The 17553-nt window shown below is 40.2% G+C and overlaps 1 protein-coding gene across 2 annotated transcripts; it reads right to left on the bottom strand.

Annotated features, from left to right (window-relative positions):
- Positions 1-562: 562 nt before the first annotated feature.
- On the bottom strand, positions 563-16622 carry NUP50 (nucleoporin 50). Of its 2 annotated transcripts, XM_075507438.1 has the most exons (9): positions 16276-16622; positions 13217-13295; positions 12001-12084; positions 9623-9818; positions 7675-8337; positions 6606-6684; positions 5452-5570; positions 4132-4183; positions 563-3231 (listed from the first exon to the last, which is right to left on the bottom strand). In XM_075507438.1, the coding sequence occupies exons 2-9, from the start codon at positions 13283-13285 to the stop codon at positions 3144-3146; spliced, it is 1350 nt and encodes a 449-aa protein (XP_075363553.1). In that variant the 5' UTR covers positions 13286-13295; positions 16276-16622; the 3' UTR covers positions 563-3143. The 2 variants fall into 2 exon arrangements, with proteins under 2 accessions (XP_075363553.1, XP_075363543.1); XM_075507428.1 differs by lacking the exon at positions 4132-4183 and having other exon boundaries at positions 16276-16620.
- Between the last annotated feature and the right edge of the window lie 931 nt (positions 16623-17553).

Genomic DNA, 17553 nt, shown 5'->3' with positions numbered 1-17553 from the left:
CATGTGCCACTCTGTTATGAAGGCATTAGTATATTGATTTCTATGCTTTCCACTAACTTTTGCTTTTAACTCAATTTAGGACTTTAATTCTATGTAATAAATATTGTAAAAGGCCAGAGATTATGTATTTTATTATTCCTTAACTAGAAACTGAAGCATCATCAAAAATCTGGTTTTATAATAATATTGGAGAAGGGTTGTGCTTTATAACTGAACACCAAGTGAGAAGTGTATCACTTACTTTTCCTGCTTCAGAGTCCAGATAATTGCAGGGTCACTATGAATGATGTTGATTAAAATCTCTAATTTGCAGTAAAATTCTTCCCTGTTCTTTTAGTGGCAACTTTCCCTGTGTAACATGTTTAAAATCATATGTTTATGCATATATTTAACATTCTAATTAACACAAGATTCCAATTATATACCTTCCCCTAGCTTTACTGATAAATACGTATGTTGCTAAAGAATTACAGTGTCTCATCTGAATTAGTCTTTCCCACAGCTAATAGATGTTACTTGCTACCATGGATATTGTAAGGTTTAATTTTTCCAACACAATTTATTATTATTCTACTTATTTTTCTTTACACCCTGTGCTCACCCTCAGAATGTCCAGCCTTGAAAACACAACAGAGATGCACCAGCCATTATTCAGTTTGCCAGCTTTAGAATTGGGCCAAATACGGGCGTGCAAAACCCCAAGACTGCCTCACTTGGGAGGCAAATCATAAGGAGACATAGGAAGTTCAGTTTGCCTCTCACTTGTTTAAGTTAATTGGTCCACATTTCAATGGATGAAGAAAGAGTTATATATCCACGAGCTTTCGAAGTAAACAGAGACAAACCCAAGACCACTGACACAAGCTGTACAGAGTTGCTCTTAAAATGGGAGATGTAACGAATCCGCTTCCCACATCCAGCGCTCTAGCCTATAAACCTTTCTGCATGGAGACACGTTTAAGACACTGCAGCCAAACGACAAATGCAAAATTAACTGAGCCCTTGGACATTAAACCTGAGCCTGTAATAAACTTTCAGGCAATGTTCTGCTTTTCATTCATACATGGCTAACATGCACACCTTCAGCTTTTGGCCTCCAATTTAGGTATCAGCAAGATTTTTTTTTAAAAAAAAAAGCACATTACTTTCCTCAAAATAAATGTCACTTACTTTTAATGGTTAAGTACTGAGCCAGATGCAAAAGCAAAAAATAAAAGGCACCAGTTTATATTTCAAATAATACTTGAAATCATATCTAAGCTTCCTTTACACTTGACTATTAAAAATATAATTCCTGTGACCTCAGTGTAGCTGAAATGTGAGCAAAGGCCTTTGTTTTTGAACTTTGGTCAAGAGGGCTACAGATCCTATAAAGTTTTTCCTCCTTTTAGTTAAGAGGGGAAAAAAAGGCCATAACCTGAATTGTGCAGTGAATGAGGACTAAAGGCAGCCATTTGTCCCCCCACAGAGAGCAGTGGGGAGCAGGAAAGATGCGCTGCATCTAATCAACTACTTTTTCCCCACCCACAGGATGCCACTATATTGGATTTCCAGGTCCCCTGTGAGAATTGCATGCTGATGCTTTTTTTTAAAGAATGGGATTTTTTCCTCTGTGCCACATTAGCCAGAGACAGGTTGGCATGTTTCTTCCATCTCCCCAGAGCTGGTCCGTGTGAAAGATCAGAGAGCAGTTCAAGTTTAATGTTAACATCTAGCTCGTGGATAGTTTCCAGAGCTGGAAGTGAAGCAGAAAAACAATGACTAGGCAAGGAGTTTCCAGCAAACAAGATTTGAGAAAGAAAAGAATTAAATAACCAAACAAGGTCTGATAAAGTTGAGATGGAAACTGAGAACAGAATGATGTTCTGATCCAAATTATTGCCACATGGTTAATTTTAACACAACTGAAAATGAAGTTACAGATTAACCCAGTGCTCCCTACTTTTGCAACAGAAAGCTTGTCCTAAAGCTGCAAACTACTGCTTTACTCAATGTAATGCAGTAAAGCACTGTAGTTTTAGCACACAGGGAAAAATAATTACTGACACACACACATTTATGCACGTCTTCTTGGTAACAGCCAGAGGCAATATAAAGATCTATAAAAATCCTGAAATTTGTTTGTGAAAAGAGATATCTTCAGAAAAGTACTAGTAGCAAGACAAGTACAACATTTACAACTCTGCCTCTGCTGGGTTTCAGTTTTAGCCCAAGGGACTAGGGAAGAATACCTTGGAGGGACCATAGTGGAAGTGCAACCCTTTGCCTCTGACTTGTCAGAAGTCGGTGAATGCCAGCTGCAGTTGTGGTCCAAGATAAACAGTCTTCCAGTTGTCTGCTTGTACTATTGCACATCATTAGCTTGTTGCTACAGTAAGAATAACTGACAGTTCTTCTCTAAGAAACACTACTGTCAACAAGACTACGCAAGCAAATTTTCTTTTAAATACCTGGAGATGCAGTCTCTGAGTCCCAGACGCCTATGAGCCTGGAAAGGTTAAAACACAGTACAATATACTATATCCTTGTTGTTGGGGTACGTTGTTGTCATCAACAGGTTGAAAAAATTAGTCTCACCAGAATATGACAGACCAATTAAAATTAAAAATCTGGAGTCTAGAAACAGTTTCAACAGTTAAACTTCAACATCCTCCCTTCTCACAACAGGAGGCTGTTGCATTGCACCGCAGTCTGAGAGGAAGCTCTGGTACCATATTTTTTACTCCGATTTCAGTCCATTTGGGAAATCAACCGGTGTTAAAAACATATGCTTTAATTTAAATCAATATGCTCTATCCAGAAGAGGTCCTGCATTTAGATATTGAAAATGAGGGAGCACAGTCCAACACTTGTGTTCTATTAAAGCTTTTATTAGCTAGTTTAGCTTTTCCTCACAGAATTTTTCCAGAATTCCTATAACAGTTCTTAATATCAGAGTATAGAGTTAAGTGTTCAAGTGAAGTTATGGAAGAAAAAAAGAGCAGCAGCAGTTTGGCAATAATTCCTCAAATCACTGACTGCAACTTATTTAAGCCTCCTTTTTCTCCAGTAAGATTTTGTGCAACTCATCTGCATCCTCACTTGTTTTCACCCTTATTAACATAGTGACAGGAACAGCTGGATTCTTCTCATCAATCGGTGGATTAGGAACACAAACGATAAGAACATTGTTTTTTCCGGTTCTTGTACATGGCATCTTGGGTGGAATGAGAACATTCAACAGTATGTTTCCTGCATATGAGGAGGAAAAATATTACCAATTAGCAATTCTTCAGCTTTTACTGCAATACAGATGTTAGTATCCTTACTAAATAGGGATTTAAGTTTGTGTTTGGAAGGAAGGCAATTCACAAATGTCATATATACTTGTCTTATTCTTCCCTAAGCATCTGCTCATGGCCACTGTTCTCACAGCTTGCTTTCCTCATTAAGAATGAGGAAATCTCTGAAAATACTGTGTCCTCCTTTTTTAAAGGGAGGTGTCTGAAGAATATCAAATTATAGTAGGGACACGCAGGAAAGAGGGAAGGGGACAAGGGAGAAGCAGCAAATGAGGACTCAAGTCACAGTGCTTAGTTTATGCTTATGCAAGTTACTCATTCTGACCATCACGCACAGTTCATAAGCAGAAGCACAAAGTTAGCTTTAACACGCATACAGACATGTTAATCTAAAATTGGACAAACTATGGTAGAATAAGTACTTTGTATCCTCAAATCGTACAACACATCTGACGTGGTCTACCACCGGGTTACTAATAACAGCTCTACGTCAACTTGTTAAATGATAGAGCGAGTTTGACAGCTTCAGTATTAGTGGTCTATTAAAACAGTTGCAAACAAACTCAAATCTGCTTCCACGGAAGATGCACACATTTTGTAAACCTGGTAAATAGTTCAGAACACGGTAGTAGTATTTAGGGAAAAGTCAGTCTTCGCCTTCCTTTCCAGTTCAGTTTTTCAACACAGTGAGATTTTAGGAAAGGATTATAGCACTGTGTGAAGATAGCAAAAAGGAAAGCGTGCATCACTATGACTGCAGCAGCTTCTAGAAATCAATGCTTGGAAACACCAAGCTGAAATGTCTTGGTGTACGAGCTGAAGAAAAAGGAAAGATTTCCTAATACATCACCTCAGATGAAGGTAGAGGGAATGTAAATCAACATCACGAAAATTAGCATCAGCTGAGTGAAAAATCAAGACTTGTGTTAAAGAGGAGGTAACGTGGAGAAATCAAGTTTTCATCTGCTCTGTTCAACACATTCAAATCCCCAGGGAAATGCTGAAAGCACTGACAACTCTGCCATACATCTGCCTTCAGTTTTATTGCTAAGAACTGCCCTTTATCTGGCAAACCTTGTCTCCACTAAAAGCAGTTAATGATTTAGAAGTGACTAACACAGGAGTCCCAATCTCACCAGGTATTTGAAAACGGCCCCTCGTGGGCCTGCAGAGGCTTCATGTAGACTTGCTAGAGTGCATTATACACTGAAAGGGAGGTGAGGTTTACCAGTGGCCTACAGTGCAGCACAGCTTTAGTCCTCAGGTCTTCTATAAGCATAATATTTATTCTATTTTATGGAAGTTGTCAGGTGCACACGAACCCCACATGCAAGTTTGGTGAAATTAGGCACTGAAATGTACCAAAGTTTCTCAGCAATGAATATCAAAACATTGATTTGCACAGTTTGAGTGTGTAAACACTCTTCAGCCAGAACATTACACCTTAAAAGCTTTAACACATCAAGTTCCTCTAGGTTCTAAAAGCAAACAAGTGGTTGGGGTTTTTTCTCTTTAATTAGCTGTATGTGTTAACGTTCATCTCAAAAGATACTCTGAGGAACTATCACACTACAGGTTGTTACCCTCGTTCTGTAGAGTCAACCTACCATTTGTGATCCAACTGAAGTTAGCTAGAACAGTTCAACAGTTGGACTTCAGCACGCATTTTAAGAGCAATGCATACAGCAAAATCCTGCATGCCTGACCTAAATAATGCTCTCCTTTACCCCCCCAAGTACAATGGATGTCTGCCCACATGGTCAACTATTTACATATTCAGGATGAATTGCAGACAAATGACAGTTGGCCTGCATCTTAGCACAAAATGTGTTCCTCTTTGCTCATCACACCTGATATGCGTATACCTCATTGTGGATCTTAAGCCACACTTCAAAGCCACTCAACAACTCGGGGATGGAGAAAAGCTATTAAAAAAGGGGGGGGGGGGGGGAATACCCAAACATACACCATAACCTTTTACTTCCTTGCACTGCTTCATGTGTGCTATTTTGTAATACTCATCCAATTGCTTGTTCAATACTTGAAATTATCCAAAAAAAAAAGTAGAAAGGTTTTCACTAATCATGTCTGTTATGCTGTGTAACAAAAATCTCCTAATGCTTAGCAGGGAATTTCACATCAAGACTTGCTACTAAAGAAATTTACTTACCTAAATTGGTATCTGCTCGGACTAGAAGTTGAGTTTTTTCATTTCCTGCTGGTTTTAAGTGTAATGTTCCTACACCTTTTTCTTTAAATTCATTATCCTTTTTGTAGAACAGTTTGCACCTGTGGGGGGAGGAACCAAACTTGTTTGTGCAGATATGTACAGACTGTATACAAAGATATCTCCCAAATACACACACATATATGTATACATCTGACTCACAGTAAGCCATAGTTTAACAATAATCAGGAGTTAACATGCTATGAGTAACATAAATCTTTATTCTTCTTGACCTTGTTTCATGTGCTAACAGATAGTACTTCCAGTTCAGAAAGCTAATTATTTCTTTCAGTATTGAAATGACAAATGTATTACTTTCAGGGAAAAGTTAAAATGCACAGCAACCTGTACTCAGGGTTTATAAGGAGTAATAACTGTAAGCTACTGTTCAAAAACACTAATTACAAAACCGTAAGAACTTGCTGTATTGTTCTGAAGTTATAATAGGACTTATGTGAAGTTTAAAAACATTCTTCATAAATTAGCACGTACCTTCTCTCAGATAAAGCAAATGACTTTTTGTAGAAGGACAAATTCTGTGCTAAGTGTTAGGCAGACATACAATTACTTGGACTACTGAACATGCTTTGAAAAACTGCTTCTCGTAGAGGTAGTCTCACTTGGAACTTAAAAGTACAACTTGTTCACTCCTTCATACAACAATCAGCATTTTCCAACTGAAGAGTCTTATTTTAGGCTATGCAAATAGCTGAGCACCTGACTGATTTTTCAGAAGTACAGTACGTTGTTTCTGTGGTACAAGCCCTACAATTTAAACTTCCAAAACCTGCTGAAGACAGAAACATCTTTATTTGTAAAAAACTGATCACAAGTACAACACAAACTAGCTACCAATGCTGGTCCAAGATACACAAGAATTTTAGTTAAGATCTTACACATTTTTGTCTGTAATTAACTTTTTCACAAGTGGAACTTCATATTCTGCATGGCTTCCTAACAAGCTTTATTAACTAGGAAGTCAAGAACATATACATCATTAATTTTGCACTGCAGTGGTGAAGAATAGCAGTATGTAGGTATGAATTTTGTTCTCAAAGTTATAATTCTATTCACTATTCCAAGTTAAAGTCACTTACTTCTTTGAGTAGAAAGCATCATCCTCTTTTATTTCATTAACAATGACTTTTGGTGGCTCTTCTTCCTCCTCTTCTCCTCCTTTAAATAAGAAGTTTTAATACTTTAATGTTGTGAGCATATAATCTGGAAGGTATTTTTGGCATTGTATTACATCTAGTTTACACATGCTATATTTGACATATACATGTGTAGCCTGTCAATGATTTAAATGCATTTTAGCAATCAATGTGGGCTCTGAAGCAGCTTCAGCTACAGAAAAAAAGTCTTATTTTCTTTTCATTCAGCCACACCCCTCAAGCAACTTCACGCTCTTCTTCAATGAAAATACCCAACCCCCACCAATCAAAACCAAAAAATGCAAAGCTTGACAAGTCAAACTTAAGGCAAAACCTTCTGTCAGGAGGAAAACAGTTATAACTTTTCAAAGAATAGTCTCCACGAATGGGTCTAAGTAAAGCATAATAAATACTTCCAACAGCCAAGTTTAATTTGGGGGAAGGGTAATCAGTTGCAGGAATGACAGCCAAGAGACAGTGGCAGGATTATGCCTATCCAGTCCCTCAACTGCTAGGATTTCTATCACCTTACTATACCCAGCTTAGCTAAACAGCAGAGTAAAACTGTCAGGTAGTATGCAACTTTACTAGCCTTACAGTCTTGTAAGAAAGATGTATGAAATTTTTCCCTATCTTACACATTTTACTGAGGGATCTCTTGATAATTCTCTTGGGAAAAGCAGCAGGATTGAAATGTCCTGCAGGCTCAAAGATGAACATACCAGTTGCTTTAAATGTCATTGTTTCAAGTCTTGTATTCAGCTAAAGAATTATATTCTACCACAGAAAGTACAAATCTGACAAATACATAGGTTTTGATAATCATATACTTTTAGTTATACTTAAACAGTATGCAAGACTCATATTTCCAGATTAGCGGTACAGTTTTGCACTTTCAAATTCAAGAACAATTATTATCTAGTTCAACTTAGTATTATTTCATCTTTGCCGTATTCTTAAGTCATATACATTCAAACTTACCATTAAAATAATTGTTTTAAAAAGAATTTACCTTTATCATCGCTATTGCCGCTTTCTGTCTGAGCTTCCAATACATTGGTGGATGCTGCAGTGACAGACTTAGCCTGGTTTGCGTCTTTTCCAAACAAACCTGAATTCCCAGGAGAAAATGAGAAACTACTAAGCATTCCTGACCCAAGGGAACCCAAAACAGAACTGTCAACACTCTTGCCAAAATTAAATGAGACTGTTGATGTAGCTCCTAACGATGGGTCTTTTTTTTCGGTTGCAGCTTCAGGTTTTTTGTCCGAGGTATCCTCAGTTTTGTTGCTGTTAAACAAAAAAGTTGATCCTTGCTGTAGCTTTGAATTCCCAAATGCAGAAACAGACTGAGAGCCAGGTGTCTTGTTGCTTTCATTTTCAGAGCCACTATCACTACTGCTGCCGTGCTGCTGTTCAATATTTGCTAAATACTTCTCATAGTCTCTAAAGATGGGTGTCAGGTCACATAGTGGGTTTGTGTTTACATGCTTAACTATCCAGTCACGCACAGAACAGTTTAAAGCTGCTAACTGTTTGTGGTAAACACTAGAGCTACAAACTTTACTCTGAGCATAGCCAGATGAGGATGGTTGACTCCCACCATTAGCTTTGGGGCTTGCAGCCTTTTTCTCAGTAAATGCAGTAGTAGTAGGACCATTTGACATTGTGGATCCTATTAGAAGAAAAACATGGGTTAGAACATTTTTTTTTCAGAAAGCACACTTCTCATAAAAACCTAAACTAAATGTTCTCAGTATTTCTTTTATCAAATCACTCATTCTTGCTAAGTTAGGTACCTTGTCTTTTATCACAGCACTGTGTACCAGATACTGTGGTACAAGTCAACAGACAATGCTGTGAAACAGACCTAAGCTCCCTAAGTTTAGACAAGTAAGTTAGTTCAGGGATAGACAAAGCAGATGGAGCACAGAGTTGTATAAAAAAAAAAAAATCCAAAGCAATCTTACAGAATAACATTTAAAAAAATAAGAGCTTTGTATTTCACCAAAACACCCAAAATCTTAATTCAAGCTTTACCAAGCTGTAACAGTTATTAAAACAAAGTAGTCCGTTATCTCTTGCTACTTGTGCTTTAAAAAACTCTGAACACACTAGCCCACGATTTTGCGTGGTTTTGAGTGGTTTCCATATAAAAAACATAAGCAAATTAAGAAAATCCTCATTAAGTATTTAAGTTTCTCCTAATTTAGTTAAGCTCACTGAAACCTAAGTTACTCTAACCTTCAAACTCCACCATTTCTATTCTGTGGTATGGTTAACATTTCCGCATCTCCAACACAAAGGGATAGAACTAATATTCTTCAGGGACTACCCAAAGCATGAGACTAGAGTTAGATTTGCCAAAGTATTTCAAGTGTCTTAAAATGTAGGTATAAATGTAAGAGATAAAATTCTAGTACGACTATTCGCCATATAAGATGTACGGGGGGAAAAAAAGGTTAAGACTTTAGCTATGCAGTGTGTATTTACCAAGAACTGCAAAAAATAAGAAACAAGACCTTAAAAAAAAAAAAAATATCACACAAAGAAACTGCAGTCCTACTAAATGGATGTTTTCCATTAGCTTTTTTTCTTGATTAAATTCAGATAACTGGGACAACTATTTAACTGGAACATGTTATCAGCTGTTTTATACTATTCAGAGAGTGTCTTATGCCAATGTCTTCCATTCCCATTTGTGCCTATAAAGCTTTTACCTCCAGTATTAGATCAAACACGAATTTAGTTTCCACCTCTTAAAACTGCATGCATTTGATAACTTGTTCCTCCAGCAGTCTAAGATCTTTTTAAGAAATCTTACAAAGAGGAATAAAGTCTCAAAACCTTAGAACACTTAACTACAGGGTTGTTTGAATTTGTTTTTTCACTGTTAAAATAACCCTACAGATTTTATGGCTGAATTTGTTGATAAATAAGTATGCTTATTTAAAACTTACCAAATGCTGATTGTGTTTCAGAGGTGGTCTTTAAACTGCTGAAAGAAGGAGTGCTAGAGACACTACTGCTTCCATTAGACAGCCCTTCTAAAGGCTTTATTCCTGCACCATTACCAAATCCGCTGAAGCCACCTCCTCCTTTTCCAGAAGGCAATATAAAGCCTTTAAAGCCTTTAAAAGCTCCTCCACTTTCAGACTGAGGGGGAGGGAGGGGGGGAAAAAAAAAAAAAAAAAAAAAAAGACAACCAGTTACATACAGCTCCTCCACAAAAATCCCATCCCCACTTAATATTCCATTTATTTTACCCTGCTTCAGTGTGTCATTTCATGCGTTACTCTAAGTCAGTTATGTAAACAAAGTTAATAGCTTCCTTATGACACATATTGCTACTACTTTTAAAGGACTCAAATGTTTGGTATAAAAATAAACTAGATCTAGGAAGCGGATACATAAAAGTTGTTTAGAGCAGCGGATGTGTGTGATTACCTATTTAGACATTCATAGCATTTTGTTTTCTTTAAATAATTACATAGCAATATATAATTGCAGGCTTATTTTCAGCAACTTTTAGCATTTACAACTGCAGTTAAGAGTCCAGCACTTCAAGCCACTGATCAAAACAGCATACTTTGTAGGCACCTATGTAACGTTTAAGTGATTTACCCAAAATATTCCAATGTGACTGATGGGAGAAGCAAAGATAAGACTGTACTTGATAACATAATATGTATGCTTTCTGCAGCCTTTTCATTACCTAGTTCTGAACACTATCTTTACAACCATATTATTTTATGGTATAGTTTTTTACATGTTTTTAAAAGATATAGTGTGATTAACATGCAAATAGGTACTGCCACTTTTAGGTACTACCGATAACATCTTTTGAGGTAATGAGCACTTATTACTGGAAGTGGACTTTCAATATCTCTGGAAAACCATCAGAGGAAAAGGAGAATTGCTTCTGAGTTTCATCTGCTTTTGCCACTGAAGAAATAGCAAACCTTACTGATTTTAGGTTCTATTCCAGTATCTGGCCTTGTGGGTATGGACCTTGTTTCCCTTTGTGCTTTTACCTTTTCCAGTTCAGTCCTCTGTTTCTCATTTCTAGGTAGCTATTTTTATTCTGTCTCTCTTTGATCAGTCCTACCTACCTCTCTCTCTGGACATTCAAGTTAAACTGCAGTCTTTTTCTTTGCAGCATTCAGCTTGCTCCATTTAGGAACATCAATAAATTTCAAGTTTACCTTTTTGTAAATATTTCACAGGTTTCTTATGCAACCTCAGCTGTCCTGCCATCTCTTCTGCTTTTTAGACTTTCCCAGCCTATCCTAGCTCTTCTTCCAGCTTTGATCTCTAACAGCTGACTCCCAGCCTCCTGACTATTTCTTCTACAATCACCTGGTCCCCTTTCTCAGCCAGTTCTGTTTTTCCCGTTCCATTTGCCCCTGAATTCCTCAAGATGTGGTTTATTTCTTTCATCACCTATTCCCAGTACAATCCTTTAATTAACTGCATTCTCTACCACATTTGTGGTTAACTCTACTATAGGCCAAAGTGGGATAGGACAGCCTCCTCATTTACATCGCTTGGACAGCAAAAGGAAAATCAAAAGCACAGGAGAAAACTATCTAGCCCCTAATTGTGCCTAGTTCCATTCAATCCAAAAGCAATTTGAGTGATAGGTAAAGTTTCTGTCCTATTTCTAACACAGTGCATGCCCTGTTGAAAGAATGTTTCACAGAAAGATATATACGACAAAGCATGTCAGGGATTTTTGAAAGGACTACAATTTGGTCGGACTGGGTTAATGCTTTCATAGGGACTAAACCTATAACAAAGGCCTTTCAATTTTCAATTTGTTACTGCAAAGAGCAGGTGGCACTAAAGCTTTTCACGGGGGGAAAAAAAAAAGTAGCCGCATTTTTAGCAAAAGACATCTTTTTCATTCTCAGATCAGCTTAATATTTTGGCTTTTACTTATTTAGCATCTGTCCGAGACATCCCCCAGCCCCCCAGGATGGGTAACTAGTAACTTTCAATTTCCAGGCTTCCATCTCTGCAAAGAACAAAACTGGAGCAGTTCAAATGCTATTTTACCCATGTGTAGAAGACACTGAGTCTGAAACACTCTGCATTTATACTTCAAAAATACACATCTCTCTTCACCCAATCAATGCTAGTATCACCCATTTTTTGTTCTAGCCTTATTCTTGCTATGGAACAGTAAGCAAAAGTTAATTTGCATGTATGCACATACCTTCTAAATGATAGCTTGATACAGTATTATTACAAGCCCAAATAAGCAAAAACCTGAGCACGGATGCCATAGTTTGCAACTGAGTCAAACTACAACACTGATACTCAGAGATTACATTACCTCTGATCCAACATTTCGGCGCTTTGCTTTTTTGATAGCTCTGTTCTTCAGGACTTCTTCACTAGCTACTGAGAATGTTCCCACCTTTAAGAAGAAGTTATGGAATCATTAGTGAAATTCTCAGAATGCATAGTCATCATATTCTGAAGAGAGGGCTGAGATCAGCTTTTGAACACAACTGTAACACTTCTCCCTAACAAATAAGGGAAGAAGTTTAAAAACAAAACAAACAAAAAAACCCAACAGAAAATATCGTACTGTGATTAGCTTGCCAGCTACTTGGACAATTAGTTGACACTTTCAGAACTCTGTCTTTCTTGTTCTGCATTACATTTCCCTTCGTGCAACCTCAATTTTATTACGACAAATAATTCAAGTAATTTTTTTTTATTGCGCTGTTACAAACAATCTTCAGTTTGGAGAAGGTATATTGAGATATATGCTGTAAGTCAATCTCCTGCAATCTGCTGTAGTTCAAGTATTAGCAAAGACAGCTAATGACTAATTACTACCCTGTAATAATTCAAATTATCCTTATATTCAAATTTCTAGAAGAGTACTGTTAGGTTTTTTTCTCACATTTTATAGGCCATTTATTACTTTTATTACTTTTTTTTCACATTTATTACTTTTAGTAGCACAGAAGCTAGCACAGTTTGTTTAGAGATAATACATGAGCCATAAGTAAGTATGAGACACTAAATATTAAAATCTCTTTTTACAATCAGATGAAACGTATCACTTGACTGTTTGCTTACTTCTTCTGGCTGTGTAGGGAAATTCAGCTAAGCACTCCAAATTAACATATTTCTGAAATTAGCTATTACTGACCTTTAAAAAAAAAAAAAAAGACAAGACATGAAGAAAATTAATCTCAAGAAATCAAAACTGCTTTCCTCACGAACTCAGTAAATACCCATCACACATTTGAAGAGTTCAAAAGCATTATGCATTTTAACAAGCCTGGGATTCCCTTTTGAAATGTAAAGTTCCTTTCCCCTAAGCTGCTAATGTCATTTTACCTGTTAAAAGCTGCGTTGCCATATGGTCTGCATATACTGGAAGCTTTATAAAAAAAAAAATCACTTATATAAAATTATCTTTAATTGCTACACTTTTATCCAATTTTACTGTAGATTTCACCCACAAGATAAATAGCACATCTAAGTAACTACACTATTACCTGCAGGGGTGGGGGATCTAATGTTTCTCTCACCTCCTCAGCTTCATCCTCCTGATCCCAGTTTCTGTCAGTCAGTTCCTTCTCTGCAATTCTCTTTGCCATTTTTCCACACCTGTGTGGGGGGAAAAAAAAAAATGCATGGAATCAATTGCACAAAAATTAAATTCTAAGCAACAGTGATCTTTAATTTGTATTATTTAGAATAAATAATGGGAATCAGAGTTCATATAGAATTAGGTCAAAATTGGAATGACAGTTGAAAACCAAGTGTTTCTAACAACTGTAGTGGCAACAACAATCAACAGCACTTGAGATTAAAGTTGTGGTGATAAGCCACATTTGATCTTAAATTTAAGCAACAACAGAAACATGCAGTTCAGTTATGGGATAAGTTTTCTTTAGCAGCGATGCTGGCTAGAGAAATTCCTTTCAGTCCCATAACCCATATACCTGGTCACCGCTTACTCTGAAGGGCTGCAAAAACCAAAAATATGGAAAAAAGATCTGGTTAAAACATTCCATATTCCACTCCATCTTGCCTAAGGATACCCACGTAAGCAGCAAGAGAAAAGTAAGTTCCTTTATAGCATCTAAAATAAATATCAATGAGGACCTACTGAAACCACTGGACAGAAAGCTTGGGTAAGAATGAAGGCAATGCTCTCCTACAAAAAATAGGATCAGTAGACTAATTAGATAGTTGAAAAATTCTATTACAAATAAATCAGATGATTTTTCCTCTAAAGGACACAAAGTGTATCATAGATTGTAGAGCAATTACTGTAAGCAGCCAGTCATCATTTTGCTAGTTATTGCTGCAATGTAAAGGAAAATCAACTTTGGAGAAGGAATGTCTGTAATAGTTCTAACTTCTGATTTCCATTTTACTAAAGTACAACTTATCAGCTGTGTACAAGAACAAAGAATGAATCCAGCTATGATATTTTGTATCTGAAAGACTTGGCAAGCAATCACATTACTCAAATTTTATATGAAAAAAAGGGTTTTTTTACTAACTATGATTATATCATCTGACACTAAATATGAAAACTTTTCAAAGAAAAGATGTAGTTTTGTAGCAATTGAAGTCTCAAGCAAGCAAAAATTAAAACTCTTCAAAAAACCCTCTTAGGTTTGTGATTAAGACCTGGTCAGATTAAAAAAAAAAAACAAAATCCGCAAATAGTTGAATTACAGAGATGAAAATGGTAACAATACATGGTTACAGAACATCTTGTTTAGCTGATGAAATATTTTAAACAGAACAGTAAATCCAGCTGCACAGCAGTCTTACACAGATCACATGTCGAAGCCATGAATTTTGGTCTGACACACTTCACAAATAAGGTCAAGTTATTAGGATCTTTTGGAAGTACAGTGACAAAAGATTGTTTTGTGTCAACACTTTAAAACGCCCTAATCCACACCATCCTGAAAGCAGAGGTCCTACCATGCCCTGCTTGATTCTCTGCAGACTCGGGAACTATTTAAATCTAACCCACCGAAAAAACTTTTTATAAAGTCATATTGGCTCCCTAGTCCAGTTTCGCACAAAGGTATGCAAACGCTTGCAACCAGAGGAAGACAAGATTGCATCTGTTTGGCAGCAGCCAGAGCTCGAGGGCTAGTAAGACCTAGAATTACACCATCGGATTCCACGGAAGATCAAATTACCACTCTTAACCCAGCCACTGAAGCATGACAAGCATGACATTAACTAAAAAGCCTGTTCTCCACTAATAGAAGCGGGGTAAACCTGTTGGCCTTGGCTCCAGGTTCTCTGCACCTACCTGTGTTTACACGATTTCTCTACATCAATACTGAAAACAGCAGCAGACAACAGAATCTAAGATACATGAAGACAGAAGCAATAGAATTCTAGACACATTTTCTAACCTGTGAAACAAGAAGCAACACAAAACCACATCTATTGGATATTCACAACCTTCCAGAAGTTTTTGTAGCAAATGATCTCAACACATTGCAATTGGAGTATTTTGAGAAACAGCTCTTTTTATTTAAAAAAGCCACAATATAGATGTTTTGTTGAACTACTAAAATCCACCTAGTAACTACAGCTGTCCCACTTAACGCAGCATTTTGAGAACAAGACTTACTTTTAACATTTGCATTCCACAGTATCACTTATCTACCATAAGGCTACAAAACTTGCACTATCAGAGCGCCCAACCTAAAACCAGGCGGCAAAACAAGTCACTGGTATCTCATCATACTTGCAAGACTGAAGACGTGCGGTGCGGCAACGCACACCCAGCGCTGCGGACACTTTTCAGTCCCGAGCTGTGTGATGGAGGAGGAAACTGCGGTATTTCAGGGTGCGCAGAGGCGGCGGAAGCCAGGCTGCCGCCTGGTAGCTGACCCACGTTTCTCCTTTCCTGAGAAGATCTTCAGTTTCAGCGTAGGCTCTTTCGGTTTAACATACCAAGTCCCGCTTGCTTCCTTTCCAAAGGCCTAGCTGCAGTCCCCTGTAACATCTGAAGTTCCTCCCTCCCACCCCGCACACGTTACAAGGTAGCTCCGCGCTTTTAAAACAACTGGATGTATTTCTGCCCCCCGCCACGGTGCAGCTCGCCAAGATGCCATCGCCCGCCAACACCGCGAACCAGGCCCTACGGAGCCGGGAGGCGCCAAGGGTGAACTGCCTCCCTACTCGGCATCCCTCTGGCTTGCACTCCTCCTGTTTGAGGCCCGCGGGTGACATTTTCGGCCAGACCATCCCTTCTCCTCACCCCCGTTTGATCTCCACGGGCTTTCTTGAGGGAAGGCGACGCCAGCGGCCGGTCCGCGCCCGGGGGGGGGGAGGCCTGCGGGGAGCCACCCGCCCGCGGTGGGACGCACACACGGCCAAGCGCCCCGGGGGAGGCACCGACTCGCCGGGAGCGGGGACTATCTCCCTCCGGGGACGCCGGCACGTCCACCCGCCCTAAGCACTCCACCTGGGCCGACTGCCGGCCTCACCCCTCCCCCGCGGCGTGGTCCCGTCCCCCCCGCGCACGTAAAAGGCACCAGGACGGGCGATCCCGGGAACGCCGGCGGGGGAGCGGCGAGACGAGGAGAGCGCAGACACTTACCCCAACGGGGCGTCCCCTCGCGGGCGCGGGACGGCGGGGCCGGGCGGGCGGCTCTCCCCCGCAATGCTGGGCTGCGGGGCCGAGGCTGCGGCTGCGGCGGACAGGAGGCGGAGTCTGGTCACAGGCTGCCCGGGCCCGGAGCCCGCTCACCATCCCCCGGCCGGGCCCTCCGCCCCCTCTACCTCCGCGGCTAGCCGGCGACGCATAACCCGCCGTCAGGCCGCCGCCATTTTGTCCCTCCTGAAAGACGGGGAAGAAATTGTTTTAAAAAACAGAGAGGAAACGTCCGCCGCCGTCCCCGCAGCCGGCTCCACCGCGCATGCGCTCCACTCCTCCCGCGGCCGGCGCTGCGGGGGGGGGAGACGGGGGCGGAGCCGGCGGCCCCACAGCCGCTGGGGCGCGCATCACGTGGCTGCCGCAGCCCAGTGGGCGGGCTCATCTTACCAACGGCCGGCTGGGCCGCGCATGCTCCCTGCGGAAGGTATGGGTCTCGCGCCGGCCGTTCGAATTTTCGTCACGTGGCCGGCGCCTCCTTCCCCCCTCCCCCTTCCGGCGCGGGCGGGCGTGAGGCGGGGCAGCCGTTCCCGCGGGCGGGCGCGGCTTCGCCACCCGGAATTTGGCTGCGTACAGCGGTGGAGGGGTGCGCAAGCCACGCGTGGCCGGGTGCGTCCGGCACCCGCCTGCTTCGCCCGGGCGGCCGCGGCTGCCGCTGACTCATGGGGCAGGGCCGGCTCCCGGCTTACGGCGGGAGAAGCGGTTGTTTGCCGGGCTCTGTGCCTGACTGACCTATAAAGCCTTAGCGCGCTTGCTGCCTCGCTCGTGCCCTTTTCTCCCTGCGGTATAATAGAGCGTGGGATTAGTGCTGGTGTGAAGCGACTGGAGAGAACGTAACGACCTGTGCTGTAGTTACAGGTTGGAAATAGTGACTCCCAGGCGTTTTTGCATCATGTACGGCAATCATGTACTACCTTAGTAACAGTAAAAATGAAGGCAATCGGAGTAAAGCTGCAGTTCTCATACCCTGACTTTAGGTGCTAGCTTACAGCTCAGACAGGGTGCTATGCTTGCAGGCTGAAACGCCTTGACCAAAATTTAAAAATAAAGGTAAGAAATTACTTTTTATAGAGAACTTGCTCTTCTAAAGCATATACATTCATTAAGTGGCGGGAAAAACAACAAAAAAACCTTCAGCAGTAGATAAGCTGATACTTCTTATATCTGGGACCCTGTGACTCCTGAGGCATAGACCTACTCCCCAATTGTGTTACCTAGTTCTAA

Source organism: Mycteria americana, chromosome 1, assembly GCF_035582795.1.
Source record: "Mycteria americana isolate JAX WOST 10 ecotype Jacksonville Zoo and Gardens chromosome 1, USCA_MyAme_1.0, whole genome shotgun sequence".
Taxonomy (NCBI): Eukaryota; Metazoa; Chordata; class Aves; order Ciconiiformes; family Ciconiidae; genus Mycteria; species Mycteria americana.
This window is presented reverse-complemented; position numbering and strand designations above follow the sequence as displayed.